The sequence below is a fragment of the Zeus faber genome, assembly GCF_960531495.2.
Source record: "Zeus faber genome assembly, chromosome: 9".
Lineage (NCBI taxonomy): Eukaryota > Metazoa > Chordata > Actinopteri > Zeiformes > Zeidae > Zeus > Zeus faber.
In genome coordinates, this window is record NC_137197.1 from 21,679,426 (window position 1) to 21,697,946 (window position 18,521).

Sequence of the window (18,521 nt, forward strand, 5' to 3'; positions counted from 1 at the left end):
TCTCCTTTGTCTCAAAATGCCTCGGCTGCATCGCTCCTGTACCATTCACGTCTCAAACCGCCCCCGTTGCCGGGAGCAACAGTGAGGCTGGATTACGAATTATTATGAAAAAGGCAATTATTATTATTATTACGATCTTGTGAAATAAAAATAGTAATAACAGGAAAAAGGGGAATTATATACGGAAACCACTCGTGTCTGACAATAACGAATCGTCTCATACTGAAGAGGTGAATATAGTCTTTTTTCCCCCCGTTTTTGTTCTGCAAGCAAAATCATATGCACTACCATGACATACAGTATGGTCACATATGTCATATGTATGTCAATACAAATGCTCTTCTTGAATTTCGGCCATGACATATTGATGATAAGGAGGTGGTCAGTGGGTTTCTGCATGGTTATTATAACTGGCTGCCATTGACTATATTATGGTTTTATGTATCATTAAGTGTGTCAAGTTTTCTAACATGCAGTTCAGCTATCACAAGACAACAGTGACATTGTTTACGGAGACCCGCGAGCGCTGCTTTAAAGATGTCCAAGCAGAAAGGTCTCCGGCTGGTCAATTTACCACTACATTTCACCAATCACGTGCCATTAGGGATGAATGGACCAAGAAAGGCCGGGAGACAAGGACAAGCCCTCATTCTGAACAAGCGGACTATATCCCACATCTGGATGCCCACATGATAGAGCGACTTCCTTTGCATGGCACTTTCATGGTGTCAATAGTGTGTGTGTGTGTGTGTGTGTGTGTGTGTGTGTGTGTGCAGGAGGAGGAAGGGGGATCTGAGCATTCTGCTGTGTTGACATATCTGAAAACAAGCAGCGGCAGAAACATCACACAAGGGAGTCAGTCAACTTAAAGACAGTCATTGAACTGTTTGGTGAGAGGACCCAGCAGTAAACAGAGCAGATCTCATGAGAGGGCGACAGAAGGGCCTTGGGCTCGGCAGGAAGGAAGCCTCCGCCATGGATCCTTTGCTGGCAAACGGAGCAGCGAGCGGCGGAAGGGCCGAGGGTGAATGGGCATTGACCTTAACAGTGATGGGGCCCCATGAATAAATGACTATAATTTAGTGTGTACGCATTGAGTGGAGAGCTTAACTGCTCTGCCGACACCTGTTCTTCTCAATAGAGGAGCCTTTCACTGAGACAGGTGCTCTGCACCAAGCCACCCACTTCCCCAAGCTCCTGGCCCTCTTCCTCGCTCCCAGCTGCTTCCCTTTCAGAGCTCAGACACAGATTCCACACATGCCTGGGTGTCGGCTCAGGAACCGGGCCAGTGGTCACTCAGCCGCCTGCTCCTGATGGTAGCTGCCTAACGCAACAAGCGCCTCACCAGCTAGTTGAAGAGGCATTCGCACATTAGGTGGACTGATAATTATTACTGAGTTGGGCTGCTGTGTGAATATTTCTGAGTTGAGTGGTAGTTGCTTTATATTTCCACACAATCATTCGAAAGCAGGTAGTTGTAAGCATTATTTTACATTCACAGTTCAATGCCGATATGTATTCTCTAATTTGAAATATGCAAATACATTTTGACTAACATTCCCATTTTTCTCATGAGTTTTGAAAATGCATCGCTGCAAGCAGTAATATCTGTGGGAGTTTGAGCATGTGTCTGGGTGCCCACGTGCATGAGTATGTGTGTGTGTATGTGTGTGTGTGTGTGTGTGTGTGTGTGTGTGTGTGTGTGTGTGTGTGCGTGTGTGTATGTGTGTTGCAATATGCATGCAGATACACAGTGGGGCTGTCAGCTTTGTAGCCAATGCAGTGACCTGTGCACAGCACAAACAGATTGGGGGAAGTCAATTAGCACAACAGTAAGCTGAGCACAGATGCAGCCTGACTGAGCACTGGGATAGTGTTGAGCTGCTAAGCACAAGCTGTGCCACTGTGCCATGGATCGGATCACTTTGTGTGCTGCTCAACCTTGAGACGGTCACCGGGGGTAATCTGCCCATCTCTCCACACACTAAAAGCCTCCATTATGAGCCTCCAATTAACCCCTGAAGCTGCGTGTGTACATTTAAGATTAATTGCATTAATTGGACGGTCAAGCAATGTGAAATGTTATGGGAGTGACTTTGTCTCGGGAGGCCTAGGGGAGAAATTCCCAGAGTGGCGCCGAAGGCTCCCTATAGATCACACCATGCGAGGGTGAGGAGCGTGTACGTGTTGCCATAAACACATTTTTATCTTAAGTAGTTTCACCGAGCACGCATGCCCATGCACATGTAAGCACTGGCCATGCGCTGGCATGTGGGCCAGTTGGCCGACTTCCAGCATTAAGGGCTGGGGTTGTGCAGCTCGGTCCTGACATGCTCGCCGTCTGATAGGCAAGGTGCTCTGCTGCATAGCTGGGATGTTTCTGCTCTTTGTTTGGCCCAAAGGCTGGAAGCTGCTTGACAAAGACCTTCCAATAGACATGGGCAAGTTGGGACAAGCCCAGAACCCAATATTAAGCTGATAGAAAGTCTTAATTCATTTAAACAAATGAAATCTCTCGGGCCCTATTGGTTAACAAACAACTTTTTAACGTAAATCTTTCATAGGTGGTATTGACTGAGTTTATTAATAAACATGAAACATTTGTAGGCGGTCCAGTATCTGCTTCCCCCCCTACTCCTAAACCATATAATACAATAATGAAAAATAACTATTATGCTGAAGCAACACTGACGTGGATTGACAAGTTACCTAGAAGCTACCATCTCATCTCATCCTTATCAGCTCTTATCAAATCAGCTCTCATTCACCTGCATCTTTTCAAATCACACAGTTCAAAGAAATATACAGATATATGACAAATTTGCTGCAGACACAAATGATAATGAGTTCTTACTCCACACTGGCCATGTGTCCATGAGCAGCGTATAGAGAGCTGGACGCTACCAGAGAGCCTCCCGAGTGTGGAGAGGACGGACGTTATAATAGAGAAAATCCGCCTGAGAAAGTTAAGTGGCCTCTCTTTCAGAAGTGTAAACTTCATCCCAGCACAAGTGCCTTCACTCGTATTAGCGCCGTTTAGGGCCGGAATTAGAAATGGGGGCACACGGCGGCGACGTGAGTCTCGCGGCAACAGCGGCCCTGGCCTTGGACGTCTGCAGCTGTGAAACAGTCCCAAACGCTTTTTTTCTCTGTCATGTCATCATCACAGCTGGATCTCCCAGCCCCTCAGCCTCCTCCAGGGTGTCCCTTCACCATGACATCAGCCTGAAAAGTTCTCCACCTCCCACCTCCTTCCTCCCATGTTTCGAGGACGAGGGTTTGCATTACACATATTACGCGTATCAAATTCCCAGATGGGAGAGTAGGACTGTTCAGTTTCAGCGCCAGCTTTATCAAACCATGTGAGACATTAAGCAAATACTCCTTCTTCAGGAATGCACTCGTAGACCTCCCGTGTTTTACACTCTTTGTGGTCAGACCTGACCAGCACTTTGACGAGCAAGCAGCGGAAACCTCTTCCATAGTTCGACAGATGAAAAAAAAATTTTTTTTTTTAAATGCACGTCTTTGAAACATAATTAAGTTAACAGCCACGGTAAGTTTCAAAGTTCAGCCTCGCACAATCCATCACATCAAAGTCCATGCGAGCGGCGGTGACCAAAGTCCTAATCTTTAACATGCAGCCACTCTGCCAAATCCCATACGAGAGCAGGACACCAGACGAAATACTTTCAACTTGAGCTCGACGACAGAGATCCAAGCCGAGCCGACAGACTCTACAGATAGGGCGTTTATCGCTCCTCTGTCATACATACGCTGCCGTATTTCAAGTTTTCCGCTTTTATTCCCGGGGGGAATATTGTGCTCTCTGTGCCAGTGGCTTCGACTCTGCTCTGATGAGTAAAAGTTTATGCGGCCGTTTCCAGCTCTGTCAGCCACAATAAATCAGAGGACAACAGCCTCAGTGCGGAGCTATAAGAGGAGGCCTCCACGCACCCTGAGCACAGAGGAGTCGGGCTGGACGAGCGGGGGGAGGGAGGGGGGGGGCTTTCACTCAAGTGAACAAAATCCCCCTCTGTGCAGCTCACTGGCCGCCGTTGTAGTTAAGAAATGGATGGACAGCGGAGTTGTCTTCCTCCCGGATCTCGACCCAGGATGCCTGAGTGGTCCGCGGCCACCTGTGGGGGGCTCTGAATGTCCCTGTGATGGGACCAGGGGAGGAGGAAGGCAATTAACAAACTGCCATTCATCAGCCACCCATGGCATGAGTCCCATTCAGGATATATGCGCGCACACACACACACACACACACACACACACAATGACACACACACACACACACACACACACAATGGCCAAGCTGTCTGAAGTGCCAGGCTGACACACAACACTGGGCATCAATACTACTCTACCCCATTTACCCCTTTGAGAGACACTCACTATCTCAAGGGTGCCTCTATATACATCCCCCCAATCAATTCGACACACAACACTCGATTCAGCGGGAATTAATGAAGAGAAAATGTCACTGGCTTAGAGCTCAGTCTATTTCTACTGTATGCTGTGTCGGATAGCGTCAGCCATTGTCTTTTCCTTCCACCCACCCCCTACACGCACACCTACTGCCACAAAACGGCACCGACACCTCGGCCAACGCTCCACAAAGAAAGATCCTTTGTCCACAACTGTCTGCGGGTTTCCCCAGACAACAGCAAAAAAAAACCAAAAAAACAGGAACTGAGGAAAGATGTAAATGATGATGAAAATTAGGAAGCAGTAATGACACGGTGAGGTTGCGTCAGGGCGTCGGTTGATGCATGCGTAGGCGAGTGCGACAAAAAAAAACAGATGAATATTGCAGAGATCTGCAGAAATAAAATGCGGTAGACGTAGAAGGACGTGTCGGACGTTAAATGACTCATCAAGCTTTCCAGAAGGGAAAAGCCAAAACACATTTCCTCCTGATCTATGTGAATTATAGACCCCGTGGAAAAGTCTCACATCGCTCCAAGCTGAAAAGTTACTGTAAGACTGCGCTGGGGGCCCGGGAGGAAGTTAGGGAGCAGAATAAACCAATTACACCCCTGTCAAAGCCAGGCCACAACACTGCATCACTCACACACAGATAGCACCGTAGCATCGGATGACATCGCCGTTGCCAAGGAAATCCATGATTGATGAGCTGTGAGCCTATGGCATCACCATAAGCCCTGCTTAGCTCTTAAAACATAGGTAAATGGCGTTAAATACCATTAAATGTTTCTCGCTAATGAAGCAATGAATCCGTAACTGCACAACACCAATGTTGGAGGTTTGCCCCGGCCGGCCACGCACACTGAACGCAGAGACATGTGACCAGGGGTTTAGGAGTGTTAGAGCTCCAGGCAGAGGCATGACTCTCCCCGAGCGCTGGGGCAGCCTCCGGGGCTGCTCGCTGCTCTACACATTCCTCCCCAGGCGGAAACACAGGCCATTAGCATCACATGCTCACGTGCCTGCGGAAAGAAAGAGAAACACACACACACCGGCTCGTTCCAGAATTAGGGCAAGATAATTCAAAAACAACCCAGGGAAGTTCTAGTTTTGCAAAAAAAAAAAAAAAAAGAAGATGGAAAAAAAAGATGGAAAAGCATGGAAGAACCGCCTCGTGGTTAACCTAGATTAGTCTAAATGGTTTATTTTTGTTTTTTATTTCTTATCTTGTGAGAAGGTTTCCTGTAATGAAATTGTCCCTGATGCTTTCATATCGATTGTGTGTGTACAAAATGTAGTTGGAAACAGAATAGTTTACAGATTTTATGTGGTCAACTGAACTTTGTTGAATAAACCAGCAAAAATGCACCAAGTCAACTCACATGGAATACTTGTTTCACATTTGCCTAATTTTCCATCTCTTCCTACCTAATTTACAAATCAAAAGTCTTCTAAACAGCAAAAACTTAAGTAAACCATTGCGTGAAGTTTTCAGTACAGCTCTCAGATTGCACTGTACATGACACTGTATGTTGATCCTTGCTCAGTTTTCCGTCTTTGGTGTGACAAATATTTATTTAAAATATATACATGGAGAAAAATATGGCACTTTGTGAAACAATCACCTCCCTGAAATTTTACCAGGCTACACCAGGGCACAACATGATTGATTAATTATTCTACCTTTGTTTGAAACCAGTGAACCAAAAAGCCAATATATTATATATATATTACATATATATTACACACCCACACACACATATATATTACATATATTACACACACACACACACACACACACACACACACACACACACACTCACACTCACACTCACACTCACACACACACACACACATATCCTGTATATATATATATGAAGAGAGAGAGAGAGAGAGAGAGAGAGAGAGAGAGAGAGAGAGAGAGAGAGAGAGAAAGAGAAAGAGAGAAAGAGAGAGAGAGAGAGAGAGAGAGAGAGAATCCTTTACTGCCCCTGGTTGCCCCCAATGCCCCAATATCAATCGAGGAGTCTGTCTAATCCTTAAATGAAGACAGTGGGCCAGTCTGTCTCCCCCACACTGACCCAAAAGCCATGAAGCACAGCCTGAGGGCAAACATTCAGACAGGACAGGGAGGCAGAGGCCCCTCTGCAGCGCTGTGTATTCACACACACACACACACACACACACACACACACACACACACACACACACACACACACACACACACACACACACACACACACACACACACACACACAACTCCAGACACCACAACTGCTAAAAGATTCAGGGTGACGACTTGCGCGACCAAAAGCACAGCATCACCATTTTGCACAATTTGACTTTTCGAGCTTTGACTTTGGGTTGTAGACGTGCGTCGTGGGAACGCAAGAAACGTAAGAAAATGCATGTCGTTCCCTGTAGGTTTACATTACATTTAGCAGCTGTAGGGCTGCCATCTCCTTTGACATTTCTTTGACACCGCCACACCAGCAGTGTGTCTGCGGCCAGAAAACAGCAACACGCATAGTGGGGCAGACTGGAAGACTGCTATGGAACATACGCTCAAACAGACCCGTAGGGCTTATATGGGCAGGAAGCACTGTGGAATACAACATGGAAGATAGGAGCCACTAGACGGGAGTAAAGGCCTTGTGTGCACGGGTTCAGATTCCATACAATGGATTATTCACAGCGGATTACTCTGCGTCTAACCTGCAGGTAAGGTGAGGAGGGCACACCTACGCATCCCTTATTGACTGTGTCTACCGAAACCAGCATGGTGCAGCCCACAGTATCGCCTGCAGAGAGGCGGATCCGTCTCTCACACACACGCACGCACGCACGCACGCATGCACACACGCCTCCCGTACCTGAGGAACTCCTGCAGGCAGGTGTCGCAGAAGCGGTGTCCGCAGGTGGACACCTGCACCGGCTCCCGCATCGCCTTACTGCACAGCGGACACTGGAACCTCCGCTTGGGTTTCTCCAGGAACTTGTAGTCGAAACCCGGCATGGCTGCGGGAAGACTCTGGGCGGGATGTTCCGGCTGCTGTGGCCACCCCAGGGGGGGGGGGGGGGTGGAGGGAGGGAGGGCTCCGCTTCAGGTGGAAAGAAAGGAAAAGGGAGAGGGGAAGAAAGAGAGAAACGCCTCTTTGTCCGAGGGAGCAAGACGCGGTTACACGCAGGGACCCGCGGCTCTCGGACGGTCGTGTCCGCCCGCCGCCCCCACCGCCGCCGACGCCGACGCCGCCACCCCCTCGACACCGATGGATGGGTCCGCTCCTCCTTCCAGGGAAACCGAGCCCTGACAGTCCCCGGATCTGGCCTGTGGAGGTGGGGTTTTTTGCTATTCTCTCCTGCCGACGCCGGATCCGTCCGCGGTGTCGTCGGTGACCGTGTGTTTCTGTGCGGGTCGGTGTGCGTGTGGCCCTCTTCTCCTCCTCTGAGACGCAGCACTGACAGATGGAGCAGAACGCACCGAGCTGTGTGGAGCCTGGGGCCCGCCTCCTTCCTGCAGGGAGGAGCCAGGCTGGGAGATCGCCGCAATAATGAAGGAAAATAAAAGCGCTAATAATAATAATAATAATCATCGTAACAAATAATAATAACGTCATCATCACGGTACCTCATCATGATTATAATCACAATATAATTGTGATGATAATAAAATATAGTAGCAACAACAACAATAATATAATAGTAATAACAGTCATAATGATGGTAATAATAGTGAAAAAAATAAAATAATAAAACAAGCAAAAAAAAAAATCTATTTAATAAAACATAAAAACACTACTCTCTGAGTCATTCATTCAGACTAAGGCATCACGATCATTCCTCAGCGAATGATTTTCAATTTTTATTCATCACGAATCATGGTGTATAATAGTATAACACTAGAATAGAGCACCACGTCTTGCACTACTCCAAGCAATTCTCACGTAATAATTCTCAAAACAATCCTCAACAGTAATTTGGGGCCATTCCTTCTAGGGCTTATGTCACGACATCTGGGTGTGTGGGAAAAAAGCACTTCAGCAGTTTAATAATTGTGTTTATGGAGTTTGGCTAATAAGCTGCCAACGTTATTGTCAACCGGAAGGTTTTTCTACATGTTTCACAAAACTACAGAAGAGTCCCGACGAGAGCCCCGCAGACTGGCCGCAATACAGAGGCTTGTGCGAGTCCCTGAAAGAGGTGACCTCCGCCCCCTGCTGGTAGACAGATTCAAATAAGACACAGGGTCAGGAATTGCACTTTATTGCATTTTTTTCAAATTCATAAAAATGTTAGGGTGACAGCCGAGCGTACCTTTATCGAAGATGATAATAGCGATTATAAGATGAGGTTTTTAGGTTAAAACATTTCGTCCATCATTTTTTTTTTTTTTTCCCCCCATGTATTACAATCAATATTGACACTGAATTACATCATTGTTACATCATCATCATCAAAAACAATCGAGCGCGTCCATGTCTCTAGAAAGTCTTTCGGGTTTATTTTAACACCGTTTGAATGATCAATTTGGAATCCTTTTCCAACCGATACCAATTTAAAATCAAAAAATAATTACAATTAAATCAATAATTATCAATTCATTTCATGATTGAAGTTTAGTCTCATATAAATTACCTCTGTAAGTACTTCCAAGAATAGTAACTAAAGTATGTTCCCTATTGGACACAGTAAATATATGATTAATCTATACTGTAATAAGATAAATTCAAATATGAAATAACAGTAAGTAAACAGAGAAAGGCAGTAGCTCCCTTAATGAAAAACTCTGAATGCCAGTACCTCACAATTGTCTTATATGTCTTTCTCAAGAACAGAGAGTGGTCGTAATTTACACATTCATACATTTTAAAAGCGCAAAATGTCATTAGAAAATACAGTGGGAAAGGTAAAACATGCAAATCGATTAAATATTTTACGACACAATCTAAATCCTAAGATATCACAAATAACAATTATCAATATGTTAAAAAACAGAATATTCAAATTTAGCACTTTCAGTCATAAGCCCATAAACGGATGTAAACCCACGATAAACTGGCACTAAAACAACACGTGATTATCTGGTTTAAGTCCTATAATGCAATGCAGGGATTAATCCAATAAAGCACAACACGAGCACCGACAATGTGCTTAAGATTAATCCAGTTGTTTGGTTCATTTGACAGACAAGTTACTCACACCACAGCTGAGCTTTTATACACATTGTGTCATTGCATTCACCGCTGGGTTAATTAGGATCAAGCCCGTTTCGCCACCCTGTTAGGACCGTGTTTCACCGGGCTCACCCTCTCTAAAAAGGACAATGACTCACCGCATGAAACCTCCCAAATGACTTCCTGGGATCTAACCGCTCGACTCAAACCTCACTCGAACGTTCTACCGTCGAGCCTCCAAGTAGAGAAATACGCTTGCTTTGACATTGAAATACTATGCTCTTCTAAAGCGTTTTTATATATATATATATAAAATAATTGGTTGTGGCGGAAGCAGTACGAGTGGCTATTTTTTTTCCACCCGAAAGTCATCCTTCCCCTTGTGCAATGGAAGAGTTAGCTCTGCGTCGGGCGCCGAGAGGGAGTGGAATGCTCCTTGAGACAACATCACCTGGGGACAGGTTCCTCCAGAAGAGCTGAAAAGGGGGGGGGGGGGGGGGGGGATCAGACACAAGCGTTACACAACGAGAGGAACATGCACCACGGAGGCGTCTAATTGTGGCACGAAATTAACAAAAAAAATAAAATAAAAAAATAATGTCGCAAAGAGCGTTGGGAGTCAAACACGACACTCACAGAGAAGACGACCAGCAAAATAACAGGCGGGCTAAGAGGGCGCCTGGCGTGCGCAAATGTTTGTGTTTTGTCGCTGATCGGCGTCGTGGAAAACACAGATTCCTCGCAGTGTAATAGTAGCTGAAACCTCCCAGGGAGATAACGCTGGATGAGGAAACCCCAGGCGCAGGTTTCAGGTTATTGTGCGAGTCCTGGGAACAGCAGAGTATGTGCCACGGATTAGAGGCATCTGTGCTATTTATTATATTGTCAAACCATTTAATCTTCACCTAATGTGCCTTCGTGTTCACCGTGGAGCGCAGTTTAATCTCACCTCTGCTACAAAAAAATAATCATTTTCAAACCCGCCGGGCCCTTGTAAAGTCACTCCGGATATTAGTTAATACTATAAACTGTATAAAATACTTCACATCCTCTTGACATTCAGAGGACGTTTTGATGACATGGCTCATTTGAGTACGAAAATAAATAATAATTAAATAAAAAACAATGCCCACTGACAAGAATTATTATTATTATTTTTTTTTTATTTAAAAAAATACAGATTTTCTTTGTCCTAGATTGTAAAAAGCACAAAGAACAACAGCTTGCCTCGACGCAGGCTAATGAGGTGCTGTGACCAGCGTCCCTCAGGCTGTGAAGGACACAAAGAGGTGGAGCCGGTGAACGGTCACTTTTCAACGTGACGGCGTGAAAACAAAGCCGCGGGGAGACCCTGGTGGTGGAGGTTTCGCTGGCGGGGGCCGACAAACGCTCCCTTTCGCACTCCCTCGTCGTCGCTGAGGGGAGCCTGTCTCAACTTTTGAATTTTCTTTCACCCGGGGGATTAGCGATTGCCGCCGGATTTCACCACATCCTCGCGTTTCGAGGCACTCGTTAACAAGAAGAAAAAGGTAATAAGTGAAATATTACGCTTCACTGCCAGCAGGGTGTTGCCATGACAACAAGCCACCGATGTCACGGCGAACGGGTGACTCTCGTCGAGCTGCACCGCCTTCGGTATCCCAGAATCCCCCTCTTTCCTTCCGAGGCGGCCGCGGGCCCCCTTCCCCCAGGTGTACACCTCCCCCTCTGGGGCGAGAAGACGGAGAGACACCGGTCACTTTTGATATACAAAGATGATAAATGATTATAAAAATGTAATTACACACACAAAACCTGGGAGTGGGAGCTCCCTCCTGTCGGGGCAACATAAAAGCTTTGATCAAACAAAAAAAACCCTGTCCTTTAAATGAATATCTACAGGGCGGGGTGGAAGAATCAAATCGGACCATTTCAGCGATATGAAAAGCACATTATTAACTATATAAAACCATAAGACTACATTAAAAAAAATGACCCTGTATCACAGTAAAGTTTATTTCTTTTTCACCTGATCCGATGGCTAAGGAGAAGGCGTCGCCACAAGCGGCCATGGTGATCCCCTGTAGCCCCGGCACCAGATAGGGCGTGCGGCTGCTCCGCCTGGAACTGCTGCAGCCGATCTGACCGTGCTGGTTACTGCCGAAGGTGAAACACTGACCGTTTTCTGGATGAGGAAATAATTAGTTGATGAGAACGTTGACCGTGACGTCAAGATCAATGAAATACGTTAAATATAAAAAAAAAAAAAAAAAAAAAAAAAAAAGGGACACGTAAACGGTAGTCCCCCATTTACCTGTAACGGCAACAGAATGAGCCGTTCCAATGTCAATGTAAACGATCTTTTCCAGGTTGAGCGGGGCGGACTGAACCGGGCTGAAGGAATGGACCTCCTCCACCTGATCACAGGGTCTGGCTTCCTCTCCGTCAATCTTGTCCAGGCCGAGCTTGTTGAACCTGGGCAGAAAGAAAAGAAGAAGAAATGAGCCAGAAGAAACGACTGAGGCAATTTTCAAAAATACTGTCACTGTTTTACAATTGGAGGTTATATCACAGATATGTTCTTTCATGGCTAGGAACAATGGAACTCAGGTGTATAATTATAAAATAATTTCCCCGGGGTATCGTAACAATGAAAAACAGGAACTTGGGCACTCATTTGTTGACAGGAAGTGGCCGAACCACAGGTATCTAAACAGCGCCGCCGCCGCTGCCTCGCTGTTGAATGACTGTGTTCTCCTGTGGCGTGAGTGAGAATGCCGTCCGACAGGCTGCGCACTCTGCATTTCACCTCCAAGTGCTCATGTCAACAAAAGCGGCTCAAACACCGAGCCCTGATTTACCGCACTCATCAAAGCCCGAGTGAAATCGAAAGGGGTTCCTGTTTAAAAAGATCACCCGGCCACGCCCGCCTTCGTCTGTCACTCAAGCCAAGTGAGGTCAAACGGGCGGAGCGGGCCCTCGGCAGTTTGAGCCGAGATCACATGATCACAAGGATAGTTTTTCGCCTTTTTTATATAAAGTAGTCACAACACTTTTACTAACTTAAAAGAATTAACTTTAATATTGACAATTTATTTTCATTTTCTATTTTTTTATTTTTTTACTTGTTTGCTGTCACGTATTTGTTCTGATGTGTTCCGCTGCAATGCCGCAATTTACCTCCGGAGATGGAATAGCCATCTCATCAAATCTATATCTGGCTGAATATTATTTACACCGAAATTGACCAGATTGCCGGTTTCACTCGGACTTGCAAAAAGGTGTTTTTCGCAAATTGTAAACTTCAGTTCATCGTTGCACCTGTTGCTTCCGCAGGCCAGAATGTTGCACTGAGCGCCGATGGTCATGGAGCAGTCCACCCCGCACAGAACCTTTTGGGCTTCGAATTCCAGAGGAACGCCGACCTGCTGGGGAGCGTTGTGCGAGTCCTGGGTGCCGAGCCCGAGGCGACCTACCGCCGACGTGAGAGGAAGAGGACAGAAGAACCGTCGGTAATCAGGGGTGTGGAAACGCTTCGTTACGTCGGCGAGCAACGAGGCGAGCGGCTCGTTTACCGTTGTCTCCTCGGCCCCAAGCGAACACCTCCCTCTCGTTGGTCACGGCGAGGACGTGAGAGGCGCCGCAGGACACCTGGACCAGCTCGTAGCCGAGCAGCGCCTCCACGATCTTTGGCTGCATGGGAATACGCGGAGGGGGAAATCAGGCTTTCCCTCGCAGAAAAACTCCCCCGACATTTGAAAGATGAACGTCTTGTCATTTATTGAATAAGTCAAATCAGAACGAGCCTCAAAGACGTCTTTCACACATTACTTTTAAAAGGACTTCATTTTCGGAGGCCTCCTCCAATGAACACATTCAAAAAACGACCTTATGGGCCATGAATTCAGGAACTTTCATTATATTTTGCCTAAAATATACTGTCTAAGTAAAATTGAAGGTTTAACTTGCACTACTCTGCTTTGCTACCCCGCTGATGTCGTTGATTCATTTGGTTTGAATATTACTGTGTCTGAATGCAACAAGCTTTAAAAAAAAAAAAAAAAAAAAAAAAGAAACAACAACAACACACAAGGGACTTCACGATGATCAATTATTTCCATTAAACGTACCTGTGTCACGTCATTAAAATTACCATGCCCCAGGCAGCCGTTGCTTCCACTTCCAAACGTCATGATAATGCCCCTATCTGTAGAATCAAGTAAAAAAAAAAAAACAATAAAAAAGGGGGATTAAGGAGACTAGTGCATGGCCAGTGGAGGTGTATCATTATGTGGACCAACACAAGGCCTTTAATCCCTGACAAGGGAACCCTAATCTGCTGCACCACAGTGATAAGGGCCAAGGCGGGAGGGGGACTAAACTGGGAGAGGAGGTCTTTAATCCCACCGCTATCTGCCGTCTGCCCATGGCGACGCCGACAAACGATGAATCAGAGCTTGAACTCCGGTGGAAGTTCGGCTTTTTAGCAGCGGCCAAGTGCAGAGGAGATCATTTTTAGGATAGGCTGCGTGATTAATAGCATGTGATCCCGAGCACAGAAAAACCGGAGATTGCATTCACACTTGTGTTCGGAGCGCACGTTGTCTTCTGTGGGGGGGGGGGACACAAAAACAAATACAAAGATTGAGCATTGATTTCCGGCAGTGGAACTCCCCCCCCGCTGTGCTCAACAGACCCGGTGACAAACCGAGGGGAGATCGCCGACTTACCTGTCATGCAGGTGGTAAAGAGATCGCCGCAGGACACGGACTTAATCGTGACCCCAGATTGACCTTCCAGGAAGCGGGAGATGAACTGCGGCTGCATCTGCTCCACGACGCCGGGGAGGCTGGGCTCTCCAGATCCGACCGACGGAGCCTGCGCCGGTACATACTAATTAGGCAATGATGGCTGCCAAATATCCACAGAGCACACAAATAAACTGTCAAAACGTCGAGGTCATTCTACACGACGCACGGACCTCCCAGGTGATGAGACGGCCAGACTTGGTGACCCCCATCCTCTGAGTGCGGCCCAGGGAAACCTGCAGAACCTCCGTGTTGAGCATGGGCAGGCGGAGAGGGGTGGATATGCCGCTGCCCCACGTGTACACAGACGACAACGGCAGGGAGTGCAGCTTCCCTGTTCCTAAACCTATCGACCCATCTAGCTCAGCACGGTAACAAAACACAAATATATATGTGTGTATATATATATATATATATATATATATATATATATTGCAATTTGTTAATCAACAACTAGATTTGATTTGATCAGATTGCTGAAACAGAAATATTTGACTGACCTCTGGATCTGTTGCTCGGGACTCTTCCACCCGGTCTGCCACGGGGACCAGCCTGGACATTAGACAGTGGTTTCTCAATCCTGCAACAAAATGTTCTAGCTGTTGTTAAAGCGTGTGTCACGGTCCTAACGCGTTCCCACGATTCAATGCCCTGAGGTGCTACCTGCGCATCTTCACGTTGCCTATATCCGTGTACAGGTTGAGCAGCGGCCTGATGCATATGGGCAGCGCCATTATCTCATTGAGCTGAGGCCGTTTTGACGGGTCCAGGTTGAGCATGTTGAGGATGAGCTGCCGCAGTTCTGGGCTGTATCGGTCGGAAATGGGGGCGAAGGTACCGCTCATGATCTTCAGAACCAGAGCAGGGAGATTCTGAGAGATGAAGGAAGGTACAGAGAGAGGCTCAACGTCATAACGTGGAAAACACGTTTTGACTTAAAAGCCCCAGTTATCTGCTTCATGCTTTCACACATATTCGATTTTTTTTATTCTGAGCAATGAAGTTCAATATTTTATCATAAGAATCTGGCAAACAGGCGGTATCGTATAGCATGTTCCATTCGACTAGACCCCTGGGTAGAATCTCGCCCGCGGCATCTCAACTCGTCTTTACATCGAGTTTAAAGAAATAATACTTCAAAGGGCTCACAAGAAAGGAAGATGAAAATCAACTCTCAATTTCCAGTTCTGCAAGGACCCATCCACGAAATGGAAATGATGATTTGGAAGTGTTAAGCAGGGAAACGGGGGTTTTCCGTACCGCCGCCTCGAAGGCTCTCTTGAGGCTGGCCAGCTCGTAGAGCACGCAGCCCAGAGCCCAGATGTCGCTCTTCTGGTTGTAGGGCTTTCCTTCGCACAGCTCCGGGGAGATGTAGCACGGAGTTCCAACAACCTGGCCGGAGAACAGAGAGGGAATTGATCTTTTGATACGCCTGGTGATATAGAACAGGGATTCTCTACATTTTTCCTATCAAGGCCCCCTAATTTGATACGATTTAAGCCACAGACACCACTTGATAATATTTTGTCTCTGGGACCCCAATCTGAGAATATTTTTATTGGTTGATATGATTTTATCTGAAATTCCATGCCTATCTATACTATAGTTACAGAGATAACAATGAAATCATGATCAAAACAGTCTATTGATAGTTTTTCTGCGGAGCCCCTGGAAGCTCTTGAAGGACCCCTGGGGTTCCCAGGACCCCACGTTGATAACCACTGATAATGGATATAGGCCTGGCCTGAGTCACTACACCACGTAACAAACGTTACTCAACTCACTGTGTAGGCTTTGCTCTTGCTGACGAGGATTTTGGAGATTCCGAAGTCGCCGATTTTGACGATCATCTGGTGCTTGTCGAGCAGAATGTTCTGCGTCTTCAGGTCCCGATGCAGGATGAGCTTGTTGTGCACGTGGTAGAGAGCCAATAATATCTGAACGAAAAAGTGAAGGATGGTGTCCTCGTCCAGCAAGGAGTTGCAGCGTTTCTGGATGTAATCGGCCAGCGTTCCGCCTGCATCATGCAAGCAAATGTAACGGAATCAGAATCAGAATCAGAGAGCGAGAATGACTTTATTCCGCCAGGGACATTTACATGTACAAGGAATATGTCATGGTGTGGATTGGTGCGTTTCCACTGACGATTAGCATTTAAAAAAAAAAAGCTTAACAGTCTGAAAAATATATATATTTATATTAATAAGATCAAAAAGAATAAAAAGTTAAAAAATATATAATAAAATATATAAATAATAAATATATATATATAAATAAATATATAACAATATACAGAATATACAAATGCGATTCCATCTGGGTGGGAAACAGAGAGATCAGCAGTGCATGGGGAGTGTTGGCCATTTAATAGTACATTTAGCTCACCCGGTGCGTACTCCATGGCTATCATCAGGGCCTTGTCCTCCAGGAAGTTCTCGTAATATTCTATGATGTTCGGGTGGTTGAGCAGCTTGAGGACCTGACACTCGTTCTGCGCCGCCAGCCGCTCGTCCCGTGTCATCTGCTCCACCGGGATCTCCTTCAGGATGACAAACGTCCCATCGCTGCGTCTGCGGCACAGGTGGACTATGCTGTCGTGGAGGAGGGGGGAAAAGAACTGACTAAATACATATTCGAAGTGGATGTGTGTGATTTTAGGTTTTCTGTTTAGTGTTAAACAAAACCTTATTGTCCCGGAGGGGACACTTGTTTGGCTGGACAAACAACAACCACACAATACACAAGTGTTTAAAAAGAATAGCAATGCATTAAAATGCCCAAATTACCCCATATAGCCCAAAACATGGTACTATAGACCAAAACATGGTATAATAGTTATCCAAAGAGGGGGATTGGTGGCGTTTCTGTATAACAAAAAGCTGTGCCCTTGTCATCAATCAGGGCGTCCACAGGACAGACAGTTATTGCAGCAGTTCTTGATGATTTAAGAATTAATATAGAGTAGCATCGGACGTTGAGAAGTTGAACTCCACTTGGAGACTAACTCTGTCCTAGATGCAATAACACAAATACAACGTGTTGAAGACCAGCATGGTGACAGCACAGGCTAAAAGATATATATATATATATATATATAAAATGGCCAAATTAGCCCCAACTGCATGCAATAGCCTATCTTGTACATGTAATGTTAGCAACGATTGACTGAATTCATTATTTAACACATGGTAAAGCGCTGTGGGTTATTTGGAATACACGAAATAGCATTATTAAATAAGGAATTAAGCAAGCAAGCAGTAAACAAACTAATCACTGACAGTGTCATAGTAATTCATGGACAGTAGATTTGACCATTTTGACACATTAGTGAACCTTCCACTTATATTTATCTCAGTAATGAGACTCTCATCGTGAGCTTGTCTTAAATAAATTGGTTGATATGCTAAATATGGAATTATGTATGAACAGGACACGAACACCTTGACCTTATTAATGTGAATAATACACGCGCCTTTATAACTCAAATCTATGAAAACCAAACTATGGAGACTTTAGCTGGTGGTAATACGTGGGTTCATACGAGCAGATCAACTTTAATCCGTCACTTCGTTGGATCCCTCACATATTTAACGCGTTTACAATTTTTCAAAACAACTTTTTCGGGCGCAACGTCACGTCCAGCCACGAAGTTTTCTGAGCTCAGCAAACGCTTTATTTCCCCGGCGGACAAGAGGACGAGCTGCCGTAGTGCAAAAAAACAAAACAAAACAACAACAAAAAAAACACTGCGATTGAAAGGGAAACGGTCGTGTTTGTTTACCCGAAAGCTCCTCTTCCAACAACTCTGATCTTTTCGTACTTCTCCATCGGGGGGATCCTGGAACGCTTCCGCCGTTTCCAGGCAACAACCCCCCTCCCTACTCATCCCTACGGGAAGCGGCGAGGGACAAAAAAAGGCAACACTAAAGGAAAGATGGCGGCGTCCAGACAGACAGACAGACAGACAGACAGACAGACAGACAGACAGATAGATAGATAGATAGACAAATAGATATATGGACAGATAGACAGATGGATAGACAAATAGATAGATAGACAGACAGACAGACAGATAGATACATAGATACATAGATACATAGATAGACAGACAAATAGATATATGGAC

General features: G+C 45.8%; 2 protein-coding genes across 2 annotated transcripts in view; both read right to left on the reverse strand.

Annotated features, from left to right (window-relative positions):
* traf4a (tnf receptor-associated factor 4a) overlaps positions 1-7,450 on the reverse strand; it is a gene marked incomplete at its 5' end in the record, with an annotated part of 29,026 nt that extends 21,576 nt beyond the window's left edge. Inside the window, one exon of the mRNA XM_080006270.1 lies at positions 7,308-7,450. Coding sequence (XP_079862396.1) covers positions 7,308-7,450 — 143 coding nt within the window. The remainder of the gene's footprint in view (positions 1-7,307) is intronic.
* Positions 7,451-8,681: 1,231 nt separating this feature from the next.
* Positions 8,682-18,266, reverse strand: nek8 (NIMA-related kinase 8). The gene is made up of 15 exons (XM_080006432.1): positions 18,177-18,266; positions 16,781-16,986; positions 16,180-16,412; positions 15,656-15,787; positions 15,059-15,267; positions 14,896-14,975; positions 14,569-14,753; positions 14,318-14,465; positions 13,718-13,794; positions 13,163-13,280; positions 12,909-13,059; positions 11,902-12,062; positions 11,617-11,772; positions 11,157-11,315; positions 8,682-10,084 (listed from the first exon to the last, which is right to left on the reverse strand). Exons 1-15 carry the CDS (start codon positions 18,221-18,223, stop codon positions 10,056-10,058), a joined length of 2,091 nt encoding a protein of 696 aa, XP_079862558.1. The 5' UTR covers positions 18,224-18,266; the 3' UTR covers positions 8,682-10,055.
* Positions 18,267-18,521: the final 255 nt, after the last annotated feature.